Source organism: Hemitrygon akajei, chromosome 25 (genome assembly GCF_048418815.1).
Source record: "Hemitrygon akajei chromosome 25, sHemAka1.3, whole genome shotgun sequence".
Classification (NCBI taxonomy): Eukaryota; Metazoa; Chordata; class Chondrichthyes; order Myliobatiformes; family Dasyatidae; genus Hemitrygon; species Hemitrygon akajei.
Window position 1 is genome coordinate 18,225,100 of NC_133148.1, and position 17,558 is coordinate 18,242,657.

Here is a 17,558-nt window from a genome sequence, read left to right on the forward strand (position 1 = left end):
TAGTTAGAGATTCTAGTACCAGATAGAGTGGATGTGCAGAGGATAGTTAGAGATTATAGTACCAGATAGAGTGGAGGTGCAGAGGATATTTCCTATAGTTAGAGGTTCTAGTACCAGATATGAGTGGATGTGCAGAGGATAGTTAGAGATTCTAGTACCAGATAGAGTGGATGTGCAGAGGATGTTTCCTATAGTTAGAGATTCTAGTACCAGATAGAGTGGATGTGCAGAGGATAGTTAGAGGTTCTAGTACCAGAGGGAACAGCCTTACAATATAAGGACATCCCTTCAGAACAGAGGTGAGGAGGAATTACTGTAGCCACCGGCTGGTGAATCTGTGGAATTCATTCCTACAGTCAGCTATGGAAGCCAAGTCATTTGGTATTTTAATACAGACTTTAATCCTGTATTACACCTCTGAACATATCTACAAAGAGTACTGCCACAAAAATAGGCATCAAGGACCCCAACAATTCAGGCCATGCTCTCTTCTCACTGCTATCCATCAGGAAGGAGATGCAGGGGCCTTAGGTCCAACAACATCAGATTCATGCACAGTTATTACCCTTCAACCATCAGACTCCTGAACCAGCATGGATAACTTCTCTCACCTCAGCACTGAACCGATAACTGAACACAATCTATGGGCTCACTTTCAAAGACTTTACAACTCATGTTCCCAGCATTTACTTATTATCTGTTTCTTTTGAACATTTTGTCTTCTTCTGTACATCGGCTGTCAGTTTTTGTGTGTAGTTTTTCATTGATTCTATTGCATTTCTTTGTTCTACTGTGAATGCCTGCAAGAAAATGAATCTCAGGGAAGAACATGGTGACGTATATGTACTTTGATAATAAATTTACTTTAAACTCTGAATGGTATTTAAAGAGGAGTTTGATAGGTTCTTGATTAGTAAAGGTGTCCAAAAGTTATAGGGAGAAGACAGGAGAATGGGGCTGAGAGGGAAAATAAATCAGCTATGATCAAATGGAGAAGCAGATTCAATGGGAGGATTGGCCTAATTCTGCTCCTATGTCTTATGGTCTTGACCAGGAGAGCTAACGCAGTGTGGCTGTCCCAGCCTCCACAAACCAGGAACAGTCCCAGCCTTGGTGTTATCGTCCTGTCCGGTTTCCCCTAAGAGGAACACTAAATGCCTGAGGAACTCAGCAAGTAAGCCAGCATCTAAGGAGAAAATGGACAGTCGGTGTTTTGGGACCAGGACTGAAATATGGAGGGGAAATTGCCAGTATAAACAGGTAGAGGGAAGGAATGGAGCAAGAGAAGTTTGGATAAGTACACGGATGAGAGGGGTGTGGTGGAATATGGTCCAGTGCAGGTCCGTTAGACTAGGCAGAATAATAGTTTGGAATGAACTAGATGGGCCAAAGGGCCTGTATCTGTGCTGTAGTGTGTTAGGGCTCCATGACTAAGTGTAGGCAGGTGATAGGTGGGTTCAGATGAGGGATGACAGGCAGACTAGGGAGCAGGTAGAAATGGCGTTAGAAGCTGGGAGGTGGTAGGTGTAAGCGACAAAGGCTGCAGATGATAGAATCTAATATGGGTGGAAGGTAGAGATGGAGTAAAGGGAGGGAGGCGAGAAGGGGAAATGGCAGAGGAAGAGCAGTTCACAGAAGTTAAATAATTGCATATTGGAGCTAAAGGAAGGAGATCACCCAGGGAAATACAAAGTGCTGTTCTTCAAATTAGTGTTTATCCTCAACTTAGCAGTAGAGGAGGCCATTTAGGTTTGGGAATGGGAAGATAAATTAATATGGCTGGCAACCTGAGATCCCTGCTGGTACGCAAAGTGAAGGTGCTTACAAAGCGATTTCCTCTCTCTGTGTCCGGTATCACCGATCCAGAGGAGGCTGCACCAGGTGTACTGGATGCAGTAAATATCTGTAGGGGATTCTCAAGTGAAAAACTACCTCACCTGCAAGAACTGTTTAGGGCCCTGGATGACGGCAAGGGGGTGATGCAGGAACAGGTTTTACACCTTTTTCAGTTACTGGGGACAGCTCCTGGGGAAGGATGGGTGGATGAGAGAGTCGAGAATTGAGTGCAGAAATCAGAGAGGAGGGGGGAGGGGATGATAGTGGGATCCCGTTGTAGATGGTGGAATGTTACATTGGATGTATAGGTGGGTGGAGTGCTAGGCGAGGACCAAGGGAACTCTGTCCAAGTTCTACCAGGGCGTGGGGTAAGGGCAGAATTGCATGAAACAGAGGAGATTCAGACAAGGGCATCCCTCAATAACAGAGGGGGAAGCCCTGTTCTCCAGAAAAGGAGAACATCTTGAACGGTTGCCAGCCATTTTAACTCATCTCCCCATTCACACTGTCTCATGTCTGCCCAAAGCCTCCTCTACTGCCACGTTGAGGATAAATGCAAATTGCAGGAACAGCTCCTCATACTCCACCCGGAAGGCCTCATCTCCAGAACAAACGCAGCTGAAACAGAGGAAGTAAGAAAAGGAAATGGCGTGACGCAAGTGACGGAATCAGAGGACTACACCTGAACAAGTTCACCTTTCCATTCCCACGTTGACATGTCTTGCTCCTGGGTAGCCTGGCGATATAAACATCAAATCGTACAAGTTCCAGGAACTGCTCCCCGACTTTATGAACTGTGCATGAACACGACCTCACTGTTCCTCTTCTGCTCCATTTGATTTATCTTGTAACTTAAAATAATTTTCACATCTCACACTGTACCATCGTGGTAGCTTTGCAGAAGCTTGGAGAAGACGGGAGGACTTGGCCAGATCAGGAGAACGGGCAAAGAAGTGGCGGAAGGAATACAGTGTAAGGAGGTGTATCGGAACCAGGTTTAACATCACCGGCACGTGTGCATAGTCAGACAGTGTTCATGGGTTCAATATCCATTGAGAAATGGGATGGCAGATGGAAGAAGCCTTCGAGCTTCTGTACTTCCTTCCTGATGGCAGCAATATAAACAAGGCATGACCTGGGTGATGGGGGTACTTAATGATGGACACCACCTTTGCTGAGACATCGCTCCTTGAAGATGACCTGAATACTACGGAGGCCAGCGCCCACGATGGAGCTGACTCTGAGTTTACAACTCTCTGCAGCTTATTTCAATCCTGCGCAATAGCCACCCCACCCCACCCATACCTGACAGTGATGCAGCCACTCCAAATGCTCCCCATGGTAAAAATCTGCAAACGTCTTTGGTGAGATACCAAATCTCCTCAAACTCCTATTGAAATAGAGATGCTGTCATGCCTTCTTTGTTGATATGTTGGGTCCAGTTAGATCCTCTGAGATATCGACACCCAAGAACTTGAAATATCTCAGAATACTCAAAATACAATCATGCACTTTGGTTGAAAGAATAAAGGCATACAGTATTTTCTAAAAGGGGAGAAATTTCAGAAATCTTAGGTGCAGTCAGCCTCGGGGTCCTAGTGCAGCATTCCCTATAGGTTAACTTGCAGGTTGAGTCAGTTGTAAGGAAGGCAAATGCAATTTTAGCGTTCATTTTCGAGAGAGCTAGAGTATAAAATCAAGGATTTAATGCGAGGCTTTTCAAGACATTGGTCATTTTGTACTGGGATACAGCGAGCTTCCTGTCTAGGAAAAGATGTGCTGGCATGGTACAGGGTTCATGAGAATGAATCTGGGAATGAAAGGGTTAACATTTGATGAGCATTAGCTGCGTCCAGGCCTGTACTCAATGAGTCTTAGAAGGAGTGAGGGGGGATCTCATTGAAACCTATCATATATTGAAAGGATTAGACAGAGTGGATCAAGAGAGAACATTTCCTATAGTGGGGGTGTCTAGGATCAGAGGGAACAGCCTCAGAATACAAGGGTGTCTCTTTAAAACAGAGGTGAGGAGGAATTTCTTTAGCCAGAGGGTGGTGAATCTGAGGAATTCATTGATACAGACGGCTGCGGATGCCAAGTCACTGAGTATATTTAAAGTGGAGGTTGATAGGTTCCTCATTAGTCAGGGCATCAAAGATCACAGAGAGAAGGCAGCAGAACACGACTGAGAGATACAATGGGCTAAATGGCCTAAATCTGCTCCTATGTCTTATGGTCGCTGCAAAATAACAAACCATGACATATATCAGTGATATTAAACCTCTGATCCCATACGCTTCATATTCCTTAAAGTGCGCTTCTGAAAGCTTCAATGACATGGGCAATCTTCAGGTGCATCCAAGGCAAAAACGTCAGATCCAGTCAATCTATGCAGCCTGCACCAAATGCAACAAGTTCTGTTTTATTGCAGACACGAGGGGCAGCAGCAGAAGCCACACCTGCACAATATTGCAAAGAATCTTTTACAAACAAAATTGGCTTGCACCAGCATGCACTATATCAACATCACAAGCTTCAAAACATTAAAAGAGGTTTAGAGATTCTGATGCAAGATAAGCTACGAAGAAATTTGAAATAACTCCTGTTGGAGCTCCAGGAAACAGTTTAAAAGGAAATGGAATGTCAATGCTGAAATTGCAAAGGTCCTAATAAGAAACAAACAGATCTGTGATATACTGTGTACTATTGCACAAAAGATCCAGTGTCACAGACTGGCACTGAGGTGGCAGAGGAGATCAAAAATCACTGAACCCAGTCTCCAAACACCTACAATCTCAATACTCCGAGCCGCTCTCCCAATTGGAGCTGACCCAACAGTTTGGGACATGGGGGAAGACCTGAAACAAGATAACGCCCTAAGACAGGATAGGTGATATACCGAGACCTTCGCTGCTGGGGTTGGACTTATTCTGTCACTCTGGAGAGAACGGCAGAAATCCTGAAATACCACATGAAAAAAAAACACAACCTTGGAGTAAGGAAACTAGAAAGAAATGTCCTGACAGAAGGAGGTATGCCAGAAAGAACACAGTCTCTGAACACCCAATGGCTGTACGAGAAAGACCAAAGGAGACTGGCCCGCCAGCTCATGGGAGCTCTGGCAAAGCTAGATTGCATGCTCAATAACAAAGTACATCTGTGTTTCCTAACTGAGCTGGCCTGCTCCGAGTCGGATGGCCACAAACAGTGATCGGGTGGACGGAATAAAATTATCAAGGCCGAGAATTTCGAGGACTCACTGAAAGTGATTGGAGTAGAGAGTGGACCAGGTGCAGAAGGTAAAAGGGAGGAGGACCGGGGCAGCCTCATTAAGAAAGAGGCACAAATAAGCTGAAACTCATCTCTCTTTCACTGAAAGCAGGCATCAGTCCAGATTGTCTTAAAAATGAGCTGAACTGTCTTGATTCCCAACATCAGGTTTAATATCACCAGCATATGTTGTGAAACTTGCTGTCTTTGCAGCAGCAGTATAATGGAATACATAATGTTAGACAAAAAACATGAATTACAGTAAATATATATATAGTAAATAATTAAATTACATTAGTACAAAGATAAAAAGGGGTGAGTTGATGTTCATGGGTTCAATGTCCATTCAGAAATCAGATGGCAGAGGGGAAGAAGCTGTTCCCCAGTCATTGAGTGTGTGCCTTCAGGCTTCTGTACCTCCTACCTGATGATAGCAATGAGAACAAGGCATGAACTGGTTGATGGGGGTCCTTAATGATGGATGCCACCTTTTGTGAGGCATCGGTCCTGGGTACTTTGGAAGCTAGTGCCCATGATGGAGCTGACTAACTTTACAACTCTCTGCGACTTACTTCGATCCTGTGCAATAGCCCACTACCCCCATACCAGATGATGTTGCAGCCAGTTAGAATGCCCTCCCCAGTACAACTGTAGAAACCTGCGAGAGTCTCTGGCGACAGACCAAACTTCCTCAAACTCCTAATGAGGAGGTGAGTTATACAGCTCTCGTTACACGTACATGCAGTTCAACTCTTTGAGTGATTATGCAGAAAGTTTGAAGTGAATAACTCACCTCCTTCTACCTTAGGCAACTTATCAATCACCCCTGCTGTGGACACTTTCTGGAGGTCCAAGATCCGAATGCTCCACAACCGCTGGACTAAGTGTGTAAATATAGGAGGAGACTATGTTGAAAAATAAACGTGCTAGGTTTTCTAAAATTGACTCCTTCTACCTTAGGCCATGAACTTATCAATCACCCCTCGTATTACAGGAAGGATGTGGAAACTTTGGAGAGGATGCAGAAGAGGTTCACCAGGAAGTTCCCTGGATTGGAGTGTATTAGCTATCAGGGACGGTGGTAAAAATCTGAAATGTTTTCTCGGGAGTGAAGGCTTAGGGGTGGCCTAAAGGAAGGATATAAAGTTATGACTTATAGATAAGGTGGATATTCAGAATCCTATTCGCAGGATGGAAATGTCACGTGCTAGAAGGCATAGGCTTAAGATGAAGTAGCGGGCAGTAGTTGAAGTTTTGAAGTAACTTTTTATTTACGCAGACACAGGTTGGTGCCTGGAATATATCACCACCAAGGGAGGTGATCTATAGCGATGTTTAAGAGGCATTTACACCAACACATGGACAGGCAGGGAACGGGGGGATATGGGCCCCACACACATGCAGATGGGGATTAGTTGATTGTCAACATCGTTGGTGCAGACATGGAGGGATAAATTTCCTGCTTTCCTGCTGCCCAGTCTGTATGCAATCCAAAATCCATCTACGTCTACTTTAAATATAAAATAAAACAGCGTCTCACTGCCTTGGTAAAGCTACCTGCATAATCAAGCACCCCCCCTCATTCCAGACATTCTGTCTTCTCCTCCCTCGCATCAGACAAAGGCCCGAAAGCACCTACCACCAGGCTGAAGGACAGCTTCTTTCCCACTGTTAACAGACTAGCAAATGGGTCCCCAGTATGATACAGCGGACTTTTGACCTCAGAACCTACCTCATTATAATCCTGCACTTTACTCTCTACCTGCACTGCACTTTCTCTGCAGCTGTTACACTTCATTCTGAATCTGATATTGTCTTACCTTGGACTGCCTCAATACACAGTAATTAATTGATCTGTGTGAACAGTATGCATGACAGGTTTTTCACTGTACCTCAGTAAACGTGACAATAGTAAACCAATTCCAATTCCATCCCCATCTCTCTGGGGTAGAAAATTCCATGGATTCACTGCTCCCCAAGTGAAGAAATTCCTTCTTATTTCAGTCATAAATGGCCAAACTTTCTCTCGGGATCGCAATTCGCTCTGAATCTTCACTGTCTCAGAGAGGTGCCCCTCGTTATTCTGAATTCCAAAGACTATAGTCCTAATGCTCTCGGTCTTTCCTCTTGAGGGAAATTCTTATCCCAGGACTCAATCGAGTGAGATTTCTCTGCACTGTCTTTATAGCAGCTCAACCTGTGTGCAATACTCCAGGTGTGATCTCATTGATGTCTGATACAGTTGCCGCAGGAGTCCTTCCCTATGGTAAACAGCAAAGTTTATCCTCCTGTATTGCGAGACCATAAAACTATTTCATAAGAATGATTTATTGTCCTGCTCAACCCCGTTTTCCTGCCTTTTCCCCTTAACCTTTGATGCCCTGACTAATCAAGAACCTATCAACCTCTGCCTTAAATACACCCAATGACTTGGCCTCCACAGTCATCTGTGGCGATGAATTCCACAGATTCACCACCCTCTACCTAAAGAAATTCCTTTACATCCCTGTTCTAAAGGGTCGTCCTTGTACTCTGAGACTGCGTCCTCTGGTCCTAGACCACCCCACTATTGGGAACATCCTCTCTGCTTAGGGCTTTCAACATATGATAGATTTCAATGAGATCCAGCACACCCCCTCCCCCTTCATAACTGCAGTGATTTCAAGCCCAGGGTCATCATACTCTCCTCATCCATTAACCCTTTTATTCCTGGGATCATTCTCATGAACTTCCCCTCTGGACTCTCTCCAATGACAGCACATCCTTTCGTAGATAAAGGGATAAGACCAACACTGGTCACAATACTCCAAGTGAGGTCTGAGCAATGCTTTCTAACGTTCTTGATTTTATATTCTAGTCCTCTCAAAATGAGTACTAATATTGCATTTGCTTTCCTTACCACCCACTCAACCTGCAAGTTCCCAAAGAATAATACAGCACAGTACAGGCCATTCAGCCCACAATGTTGTGCCGACCATTAAACCCTGCCTCCCATATAACCCCCCACCTTAAATTCCTCCATATACCTGTCCAGTAGTCTCTTAAATTTAACCTTTAGGAAATCCTGCATAAGGGCTTCCAAGTCCCTTCACAAGTTAGTTTCAGGCTAATTTTGCATTCTGTGCAGAACGCGCGAACTCTCCCAACACACCAACCTTCATTAGTCTCAGCATTTAAGTAGCTTTCTACGTCTCACTGTGCTTTCAGAATGGATAACTTGACACTTCCCCACATTATACTCCACACCAGCTGCCCACGCGCTTCAGCCCTCGCCTTACAACGTCATTTCAAGTCCGTTGCATCACAGAAAGCACAAGCACGTGATCCCTTCATTGAGGCCACCCACTGTAAATTGTGGGAGCCTGATCTCCGTGGCAACAGGCCGTGGAGCACGCTGTACTGGTGCTTCACGTTTAAACCTGGGTGAGGGGAATTGTGATAACAGAGGTGCAATTGAGGAACACGACAGAGGCAGCGGAGCGTCACTGAGGGACAGTGGGCGGATGCCAAAGGGATGGTGGATGGACGCTGAAAAGGCACTGGATGAAGTTCCACAATGGGTTTGGCAAAGTTGACACCATTGAGGTAATAATTGTGTGGACTCAGAGGGTGGTGGTGAATGGCTGTTCTCGGAAATGTACAGCGAGGCCCAGTGGTAGGCACACCGCTGACTTTAGTACCTGGACCCAGAAGAAAGGAAACCATTCTGAAATCTGCAATCGATACAGAGGTGGGTGAACGGCGAGGCAGGCTCGAGGGACAGGGTGGCCTCGTCCTGTTGCTCTTTTCATATGTTCTCATGAGAGTTCGACTGACCATCTGCCGACATACGCTACTCAAACAAACACCTGTCTACACAAATAGGCTTTAATTCCATAGCTCTAGGAGCTTGAGCCCCTCCAGTGGACAACACTTCCTGCTTGTCCAGCACAGAGGAAGAATTCTTGAGTTCCCGTGTGCCATAAGGTGCACGTTCCTCTACTCTGCACTGCCCTGCCCTGCCCTCCCTTCATTAGCCTATAAAAAACGCAAATTGTTAGAAAATAAAATCACTCACCAGCAATCCACCAAACAGCTCCTTCCCTTGACATGATGTCAAGCATCCGACCACATCCCTTCCTTCCCGATGTTACTTGCAACAGTCTGCTGGGCAAATCTCCATATGTCGAGCAGCATCTATGAAGGGTAAGGAATTGTCAATGCTTCAGGACTAATCTCTTCCTTTCTTCTTATAAGTTTCAATCCTTTATCTCTCTCTCTCTCTCTCTCTCTCACACACACACACACACACACACACACACACACACACACACACACACACACACACACACACACACACACACACACACACACACACACACACACACACACACACACACACACACACACACACACACACTTTTAAAGTACTTAAACAACATCTTTTTATTCTGGAAACAAAACTCTGCCCCCCTTTATCAAAACCAGTCAGGCCTGAACCAATTTCCAGAAGCCATAGTACAGAAATAATGACAGAAAGGGCTAGAAGCACTCAGCAGGTCAGGCATTATCTGTGGAATCGGAATCGGTTAATGATTCTCTTCCCAGAGAGGGGTGTGATAACAGGGAATGTATAAATGGAGGAGTGAGGCGGCAGGGGGCGTCCAGGAACTGTTTCCCTTCCTTTCCGGTCCTGAAGAAGGGTCTCGGCCCGAAACGTCGACATTTTACTCTTTTCCATAGATGCTGCCCGGTCTGTTGTTCCTCCAGCATCTTGTAGGGGTGATACAGAAGATGGACAAAAGTTATCAACGGGAGTCGAACAGTCTAACGCACACCGAGCATGCGCGACGGGAGAGCCACTGAGCGCTTCGGGCGAGCATGCGCAGTGGGGAGACCCGCTGCTTGACCTGGCCGTGCTTTGTTTAAGATGAATTGTTGGTTTGCAGACGCACCGGGGGGAGCTGAGCATGGCGGAAAGGTGTCACTGTTCTTGCGGAGCGCTGCGAGAGCCGCGCATCAGCATGCCGACCCGGCACAGAGCAATGAGCACCTTAACTCCTACCGTTAGCGGGTTAGAATAGTCCGCCCCGGCCACGGAGCCCAACGATAACCAGCGGGAAGGAAATTCGCCCCCGGGGTGGACTCTGTCACAGTGATGTGCCTGTGAAAAGAGGGCAACGAGTAAAGGGCCAGGGAGCGATTGTTAATGAAAGAGCTGGTTAATCGTTAGGAAGCGTCTGTACGTGCAGGGTAGAGAGTGACAGATCGGGGAGCACTGTAAAAGGAATAGAAATAATGAATGCATGGATCACCGACCTCCTCCAGCTGACCCCACCACAATTTATGCAATCAGTAATTCTACAGGTTATGCCAATCACTCTGTCCAGATTTCCACGTTATTACAGACATTCCTTTTGTTTACTCCGCGCGCACCCTTTTTCTAAGAATTAAAACATTTGATTTCCATATTTTCTTTGAGAGCAGGACTCGGTGCATTTATACATGGAGCTACAATGATGAAAGGTCAGGGGCTGTAAGAACGGCGGAGGAAGGGAACAGGTGAACGCGCAGATGAAGGAGTGAGGGGGGAGGCAGCAGGGACCGTTTGTAAACAGAGGACGGCGGAGGCACTGTGCATGGAGGAGTGAGACGGGAAGGGGCACTGTAGATGGAGTGAGGCGGCAGGTGGCGTCTGTAAATGGAGTAAAACAGCAAGGCCGTCTATAAATGGAGTGAGACGACAGGGGGCGTCTGTAAATGGAGGAGTAAAACAGCAAGGGCGTCTATAAATGGAGTGAGACGACAGGGGGCGTCTGTAAATGGAGGAGTAAAACAGCAAGGGCGTCTATAAGTGGAGGGCTGAGGAGCAAGGCCGCAGGGGGCACCGTATATGGAGTGAGATGGCAGGTGGCCATCTTATTTAATTATTCCTGAGGTCAGGGAGGTCTGTAAATCGAGTGAGACGGTGAGAGGGAGCACTGTTAATGGAGGAGTGAAGGGTGAGAGATGACAAGAGGTGTCTAAGTGGAGGAGTGAGACAGTAGGGGTGTCTGTAAACTGAGTACGAAGACGGCAAGAAATGTCTGTAAATGAAGGGCTAAGACAGGCTAAGTACCGTCTCTAAATGAGGCGTGAGAAGGCAGGGTGTGTGAATAAATGGTAGAGGGAGGGCAAATGGGCATCTGTAACTGAACGAATGAGATGACAAGGGGGCGTCTGTAAATGGAGGAATGAAGTGTGGGATGACGGGGTGGAAGGCGTCTATAAACGAACGAGTAAGAGGCAAGGGTGTGTCTATAAATAAAGGTGAAATCTGTAAATGGAGGAGTGAGCTGTGAGACAGAAGGGCTGTCTGTAAGAGAAGAAATAATGTGTGAGATAACAGAAACATACTGAGCAGTGTTCATGGGTTCACTGTCCATTCAGAAATCTGATGGTGGAGGGAAAGAAGCGGTTCCTGAAACATTGAGTGTGTGTCTCCAGGCTCCCGTACCTCCTCCTTGACGGTATCAATGAGAAGAGGACATGCTTTGAGTGCTGGCGTGTCCTTAATGATGGATGCCACTTCTTTCGAGGCATTGCTTTGGAAAGTGTCCTGGATGCTGGAGGCTAGTGCCCATGTTGGAGCCGGCTGAGTTTACAACTTTTCTGCAGCTTTTTGCAACCGTGAGAAGTGGCTCCTCCATACCAGTCAGTGATGCAACCAGTTAGAATGCTCTCCACAGTACAGTTGTAGAAATGTATGAGCGTCCTTGATGACATACCAATTCTCCTCAAACCCCTAATGAAATACAGCCACTGTTGTGCCTTCTTCGTAATTGCATCAGTATGCTGGGCCCTGGATTGACCTGCAGAGACGTTGACCCCCAGGAGCATGGACCTGCTCACCCTTTCCACTTCTGATCCCTCGATGAGGACTGACATGTGTTCCTTCGACTTCCCCGTCATGAGGTCCACAATCAATTCCCTGGTCTTACTGACGTTGAGTCCAAGGTTGATGCTGCGACACCGCTCACCCAGCTGATTTATCTCACTCCTGTCCGCCTCCTTGTCACTGTCTGAAATTCTGCCAACAATAGTTGGCAAACTTATGTTTGCAAAATAGTTTGCAAACCAGCAAACTTATGGATGCCATTTGAGCTGTACCTAGCTACACAGTCACAGGTGCAGAGAGAGAGAGAGAGAGAGAGTAGAGCAGTGGACTAAGCAGGCATCTTTGAGCTGTGCCAGTGTTGATGATCTGAGAGGAGGAAGTGTTACCTCCAATCTACACAGACTGTGGTCTCCCAGTGAGGAAGTCAAGGATCCAGTTGTAGAGGGAGGTACAGAGGCTCAGGTTTTGGAGCATGCTGATTAGAACTGAGGGTGTGATTGTCTTCAATGCTGAGATGCAGTCAAATAACAGCAGCCTCATGTGGGTATTGCTATTGTCCAGGTGGTCCAAGGCCGAGTGGAGAGCCAGTGAGATTGCAGACCTAATGCGGTGACAGGCAAACTACAGCACATCCAGGTCACTGCGAAGGCAGAAGTTGACTCTAGCCATGACCAACCTCTCAGTAGATGTGAGTGCCACTGGGTGTCAGTCTTTGAGGCGGCTCACTCTGCTCTTCTTGGGAACTGGTATGATTGCTGCCCTTTTGTAGCTGGTGGGAGCTCTGACTGCAGCAGTGAGAGAATGAAGATGTCTTCGAACACTCCCACCAGTTAATTGGCACAGGTTTTCACAGCCCTACCAGGTGCACCATCAGGGCCTAACGCCTTACGAGAGTTCACTGTCTCGATAGATGTTCTGACGTTGGCTCCGAAATAGAGATCACAGGATCACCAAATGCTGCAGTGTAGTTTTATTTTAGACCATAAAGATATAGCAGCAGAAGTAGGCCATTTGGCCCATCGAGTCTGCTCCGCCATTCAGTCATGAGCTGACCCAATTCTTCCAGTCATCCCCACTCCCCAGCCTTCTCCTCATACCCTTTGATGCCCTGGCTAATCAAGCACCTAACTATCTCTGCCTTAAATACACCCAATGACTTGGCCTCCACAGCCACACATGGCAACAAATTCCACAGATTTACCACCTTCTGACTAAAGTAATTTATCCACATCTTGGCTCTAAATAGAAGAACTTCAATCCTGAAGTCAGGCCCTCTTGTCCTAGAATCCCCTACCATGGGAAATACTTTTGCCACATCTAATCTGTTCAGGCTTTTTAACATTTGGAATGCTTATATGAGATCCTTCCTTCATTCTCCTGAACTCCAGGGAATACAGCCCAAGATCTGCCAGATGTTCCTCATACGGTACCCTTTCATTCCTGGAATCATTCTTGTGAATCTTCTCTGAACCCTCTGTAATGTCAGTATATCCTTTCTAAATTTTCCTTTTCAAGGCATACATAAAAGTCGTTTAGCTCATCTGGAAGTGAAGCATCACAGCCATTCATAATGTTAGGTTTTATTTTGTAGGAACTAATGGCCTGCAAATCCTGCCAGAGCTGACGTGCATCCGATTCCATCTCTAACCTCAACCGGAATTGTAGTTCACTTTTAAGATAGCCTTCCATACCTGGACTTCTGGCATAGTCTGGATCACCGGTCCTGAATGCCATAGTTCCAGCTCTCAGCAGACTTCCAGTATCCTGTGTCATCCATGACTTTTGATTTAGGTGTGTCCAGTGTGTTCTCAAAGGTGCACATTCATCCACAGAGGGCTTGATGTAGTTGGTGTCAACTATGGCATATTCTTTCAGAGTTGAAGATGAATCCCTGAATATTGTCTAGTCCACCAGGCAGTCCTGTGAGCACTCCTCCACCTCCCTTGACCATACCTTCTTGGTCTTCACTACTATTGGTGCAGCCTTTAGTCTCTGTCTATACACTGGGAGTAGAACTACAGCCAAGTGATCGGACTGTCCAAAGTGTGGGTGTGAAATGACATAGTAAGCATTCTCAGTGGTGACATAACGGTGGTTAAATATACGTACACAACGCTGGAAGAACTCAGCAGGTCAGGCAGCATCCGTGAGAAAAGAGTAGCCAACGTTTCGGGCCGAGACCCTTCATCAGGAATGGGGGGGGGGGGGGGGGGAAGAGAGGGCCGAAGCCCAATAATAGAGATAGGGGAGGGGGAAGGGCTAAAGGCGCCAGGTGGAAAACCAATCAGAGGAAAGATAAAGGGGGAGGGGATAAGCATGAAAGAACTGTAGAAATAAAGGAGCAGAAAGTTGAAAGGGGAGAGAGGCAGAGAGGGACCTGGGATAGGGGGAGGGGGAGGGGATTACCGAAAATTGGAGAATTCAATGTTCATACCACCAGGCTGGAGGCTAAGTATGTTGGCTCCTCTGTTACCACAGGTGATATGTTGGTGGTAGTTGTTCAGCGACTTCTTCATGCTGGCCTGGTTGAAATCCCCACAATGATAGGAAAAGCATTAGGGTGCTTGCTTATTACGGAGTTTAGCTCCGCCAGTACATCCTGACGTCTTAGGAAGATGGCTGTGACCACAAATTTTAGCTTTAGTAGTCCCAAACAGTAATACTTGACCATTCCCTTCAAAGCTGCACTCAGGGAGTGGCCACTTATCTTGAGTAGGTAGTACAGGTTTGGACCAGATAAATAATGGCGGAGCTGTTAACCCAGAATGCAGTAGGGTGCGTAAAGTCCTCAACCCACCGGTGACTTCGTACTGCGCATGCGTAGTGAATCTGCACTATCAGCGCATGCGCAGCCGGAAGAGTCAATTGAAGCGTCGACTCGGGCTGAGGTGAGTGTGGCGATTAGCGGCAGTTTGTGGATAAAGCTCAGGGTTTGTGCTTTAGAGGAGAGTCACACAAATGTCAAGCGCCTACTGAATACGGGGTGTGTAGGTGGGACGCGATTCAGCTGCGTTGCGGGGCGGCGCAGGGTCCGCCTCACGGCAGCGGCTGCAGAGCAGAGCGGGGCATTGGCGCATACGCAGTGTGTCCATGGGGTGACGTCACTGCGGTCAGTGTCGATTCAACCAGGAGGTGGCGCTGCAGAGCGGAGCGGGGCATTGGCGCATGCGCAGTGTGTCCATAGGGGACGTGCGCCGATTCAACCAGGAGGTGGCGCTGCAGAGAAGGGTCCCTGCCTGGGGAAACGGGCGCAGGGACAGTCACAGACGAGAGAATCTGCTGATGCTGGAAATCGGAGGAACACACACAAAATGCTGGAGGAACTCAGCAAGCCAGGCAACTTCTGTAGGAAAGAGTACAGTCGGCAGGACGGCAGAAAAAAAAGATGAGTAGATTTAAAAGGTGGGGAGAAGAGTGAGAGAAACGCAAGGTGACAGGTGAAACATGGAGGAGGAAGGATGAAGTAAAGAGCTGGGAAGTTGGTAGGTGAAAGAGATACCGGGCAGGAAAAGGGGGAGGCTGATAGAAGGGAAGGCCATAGAAAAAAGAAAAGGGGGGAGGGAGGGGCACCAGAGAGCGGCGATTGGTGGGCAAGATGAGAGAGGGGAAGGGGGGATGAGGAATGGTGAAGGAGAGGGTGGGGGCAATTACCAGAAGTTCGAGAAATCGATGTTCATGCCGTCAGGTTGGAGGCTAACCAGATGGAGTACAAGGTGTTATTCCTCCAACCTGGGTGTGGCCTCATCATGACAGTGGAGGAGACCATGGATAGACAAATGCGAATGGGTGGCCACTGGGAGATCCTGCTCTTTCTGGCAGACAGAGTTTAGCAAAGTAGTCTGCCAATCTAAATCGGGTCTCACCGATATACAGGAGGCCACACTGGGAGCACCAGGCACAGTATATGACCCCAACAGAATCACAAGTGAAGTGTTGCCTCACCTGGAAGGACTGTTTGGGGCCCTGAATGGTAGTGAGGGAGGAGATGTAGGGGCAGGTGCCAGGAGGGAGATCACTGGGGAGGGACAAATAGACAAGGGATCCCTACAGAAAGGAGAAAGTGGGGGGAGATGTGCTTGGTGGTGGGATCCTGTTGGACAATAGACAGTAGGTGCAGGAGTCGGCCATTCGGCCCTTCTAGCCAGCACCGCCATTCACTGTGATCATGGCTGATCATACACAATCAGTACCCCGTTCCTGCCCTCTCCCCATATCCCTTGACCCCGCTATCTATAAGAGCTCTATCTAACTCTCTCTTGAATGCATCCAGAGACTTGGCCTCCACTGCCTTCTGGGGCAGAGCATTCTACATATCCACCACTCTCTGGGTGAAAAAGTTTTTCCGCATCTCTGTTCTAAATGGCCTACCCCTTTTTCTTAAACTGTGGCCTCTAGTTCTGGACTCACCCATCAGCGGGAACATGCTTCCTGCCTCCAGCGTGTCCAATCCCTTAATAATCTTATATGTTTCAATCAGATCCCCTCTCATCCTTCTAAATTCCAGTGTATACAAGCCCAGTCGCTCCAATCTTTCAACATATGACAGTCCCGCCATTCCGGGAATTAACCTTGTGAACCTACGCTGCACTCCCTCAATAGCAAGAATGTCCTTCCTCAAATTTGGAGACCAAAACTGCACACAATACTCCAGGTGGGGTCTCACCAGGGCCCTGTACAGCTGCAGAAGGACCTCTTTACTCCTATACTCAATTCCTCTTGTTATAAAAGCCAGCATGCCATTAGCTTTCTTCACTGTCTGCTGTACCTGCATGTTTGCTTTCATTGACTGATGTACAAGAACACCTAGATCTCGTTGTACTTCCCCTTTTCCTAACTTGACTCCATTTAGATAGTAATCTGCCTTCCTGTTCTTGCCACCAAAGTGGATAACCTCACATTTATCCACATTAAACTGCATCTGCCATACATTTGCCCACTCACCCAACCTGTCCAAGTCACCCTGCATTCTCATAACATCCTCCTGACATTTCACACTGCCACCCAGCTTTGTGTCATCAGCAAATTTGCTAATGTTACTTTTAATCCCTTCATCTAAATCATTAATGTATATTGTAAATAGCTGTGGTCCCAGCACCGAACCTTGCGGTACCCCACTGGTCACAGCCTGCCATTCCGAAAGGGACCCGTTAATCACTACTCTTTGTTTCCTGTCAGCCAGCCAATTTTCAATCCATGTCAGTACTCTGCCCCCAATACCATGTGCCCTAATTTTGCCCACTAATCTCCTATGTGGGACTTTATCAAAAGCTTTCTGGAAGTCCAGGTACACTACATCCACTGGCTCTCCCTTGTCCATTTTCATGGAGATGGCAGAAGTTGTGGAGAATTAAGTGCTGAACACAAGAGGCTGATGGGGTGGTAGGTGAGGAGAAGAGGAACATCATCCGGGAGGATGGGGTGAGACTAGACGTGCGTGAAATGGGAGAGATGTGGTAGAGAGCAGTATTGATGGTGGAGGAAGAGAAGCCCGTTTCTTTGAAGAAGGAGGACATCTCTTTAGTTCTATATTGAAAAGCTTCATCCTGAGAACAGATGCAGTGAGACCGGACGTAGACTGGGAAACGGCTTCGCCGAA

General features: G+C 47.2%; 1 protein-coding gene and 1 long non-coding RNA gene across 2 annotated transcripts in view; one reads left to right on the forward strand and one right to left on the reverse strand.

Moving 5' to 3' along the window:
• Nucleotides 1-4,314: 4,314 nt before the first annotated feature.
• LOC140716181 (uncharacterized) lies at nt 4,315-10,531 on the reverse strand. Its single transcript, XR_012096256.1, has 3 exons — nt 10,151-10,531; nt 9,164-9,282; nt 4,315-7,367 (listed from the first exon to the last, which is right to left on the reverse strand). It is a non-coding gene; the product is annotated as an uncharacterized lncRNA (long non-coding RNA).
• A 4,247-nt stretch (nt 10,532-14,778) lies between these two features.
• Nucleotides 14,779-17,558, forward strand: part of LOC140716239 (uncharacterized) — a 52,588-nt gene continuing 49,808 nt past the window's right edge. The window contains exon 1 of the mRNA XM_073028851.1: nt 14,779-14,850. Within this exon, the coding sequence (XP_072884952.1) occupies nt 14,779-14,850 (72 nt within the window). The remainder of the gene's footprint in view (nt 14,851-17,558) is intronic.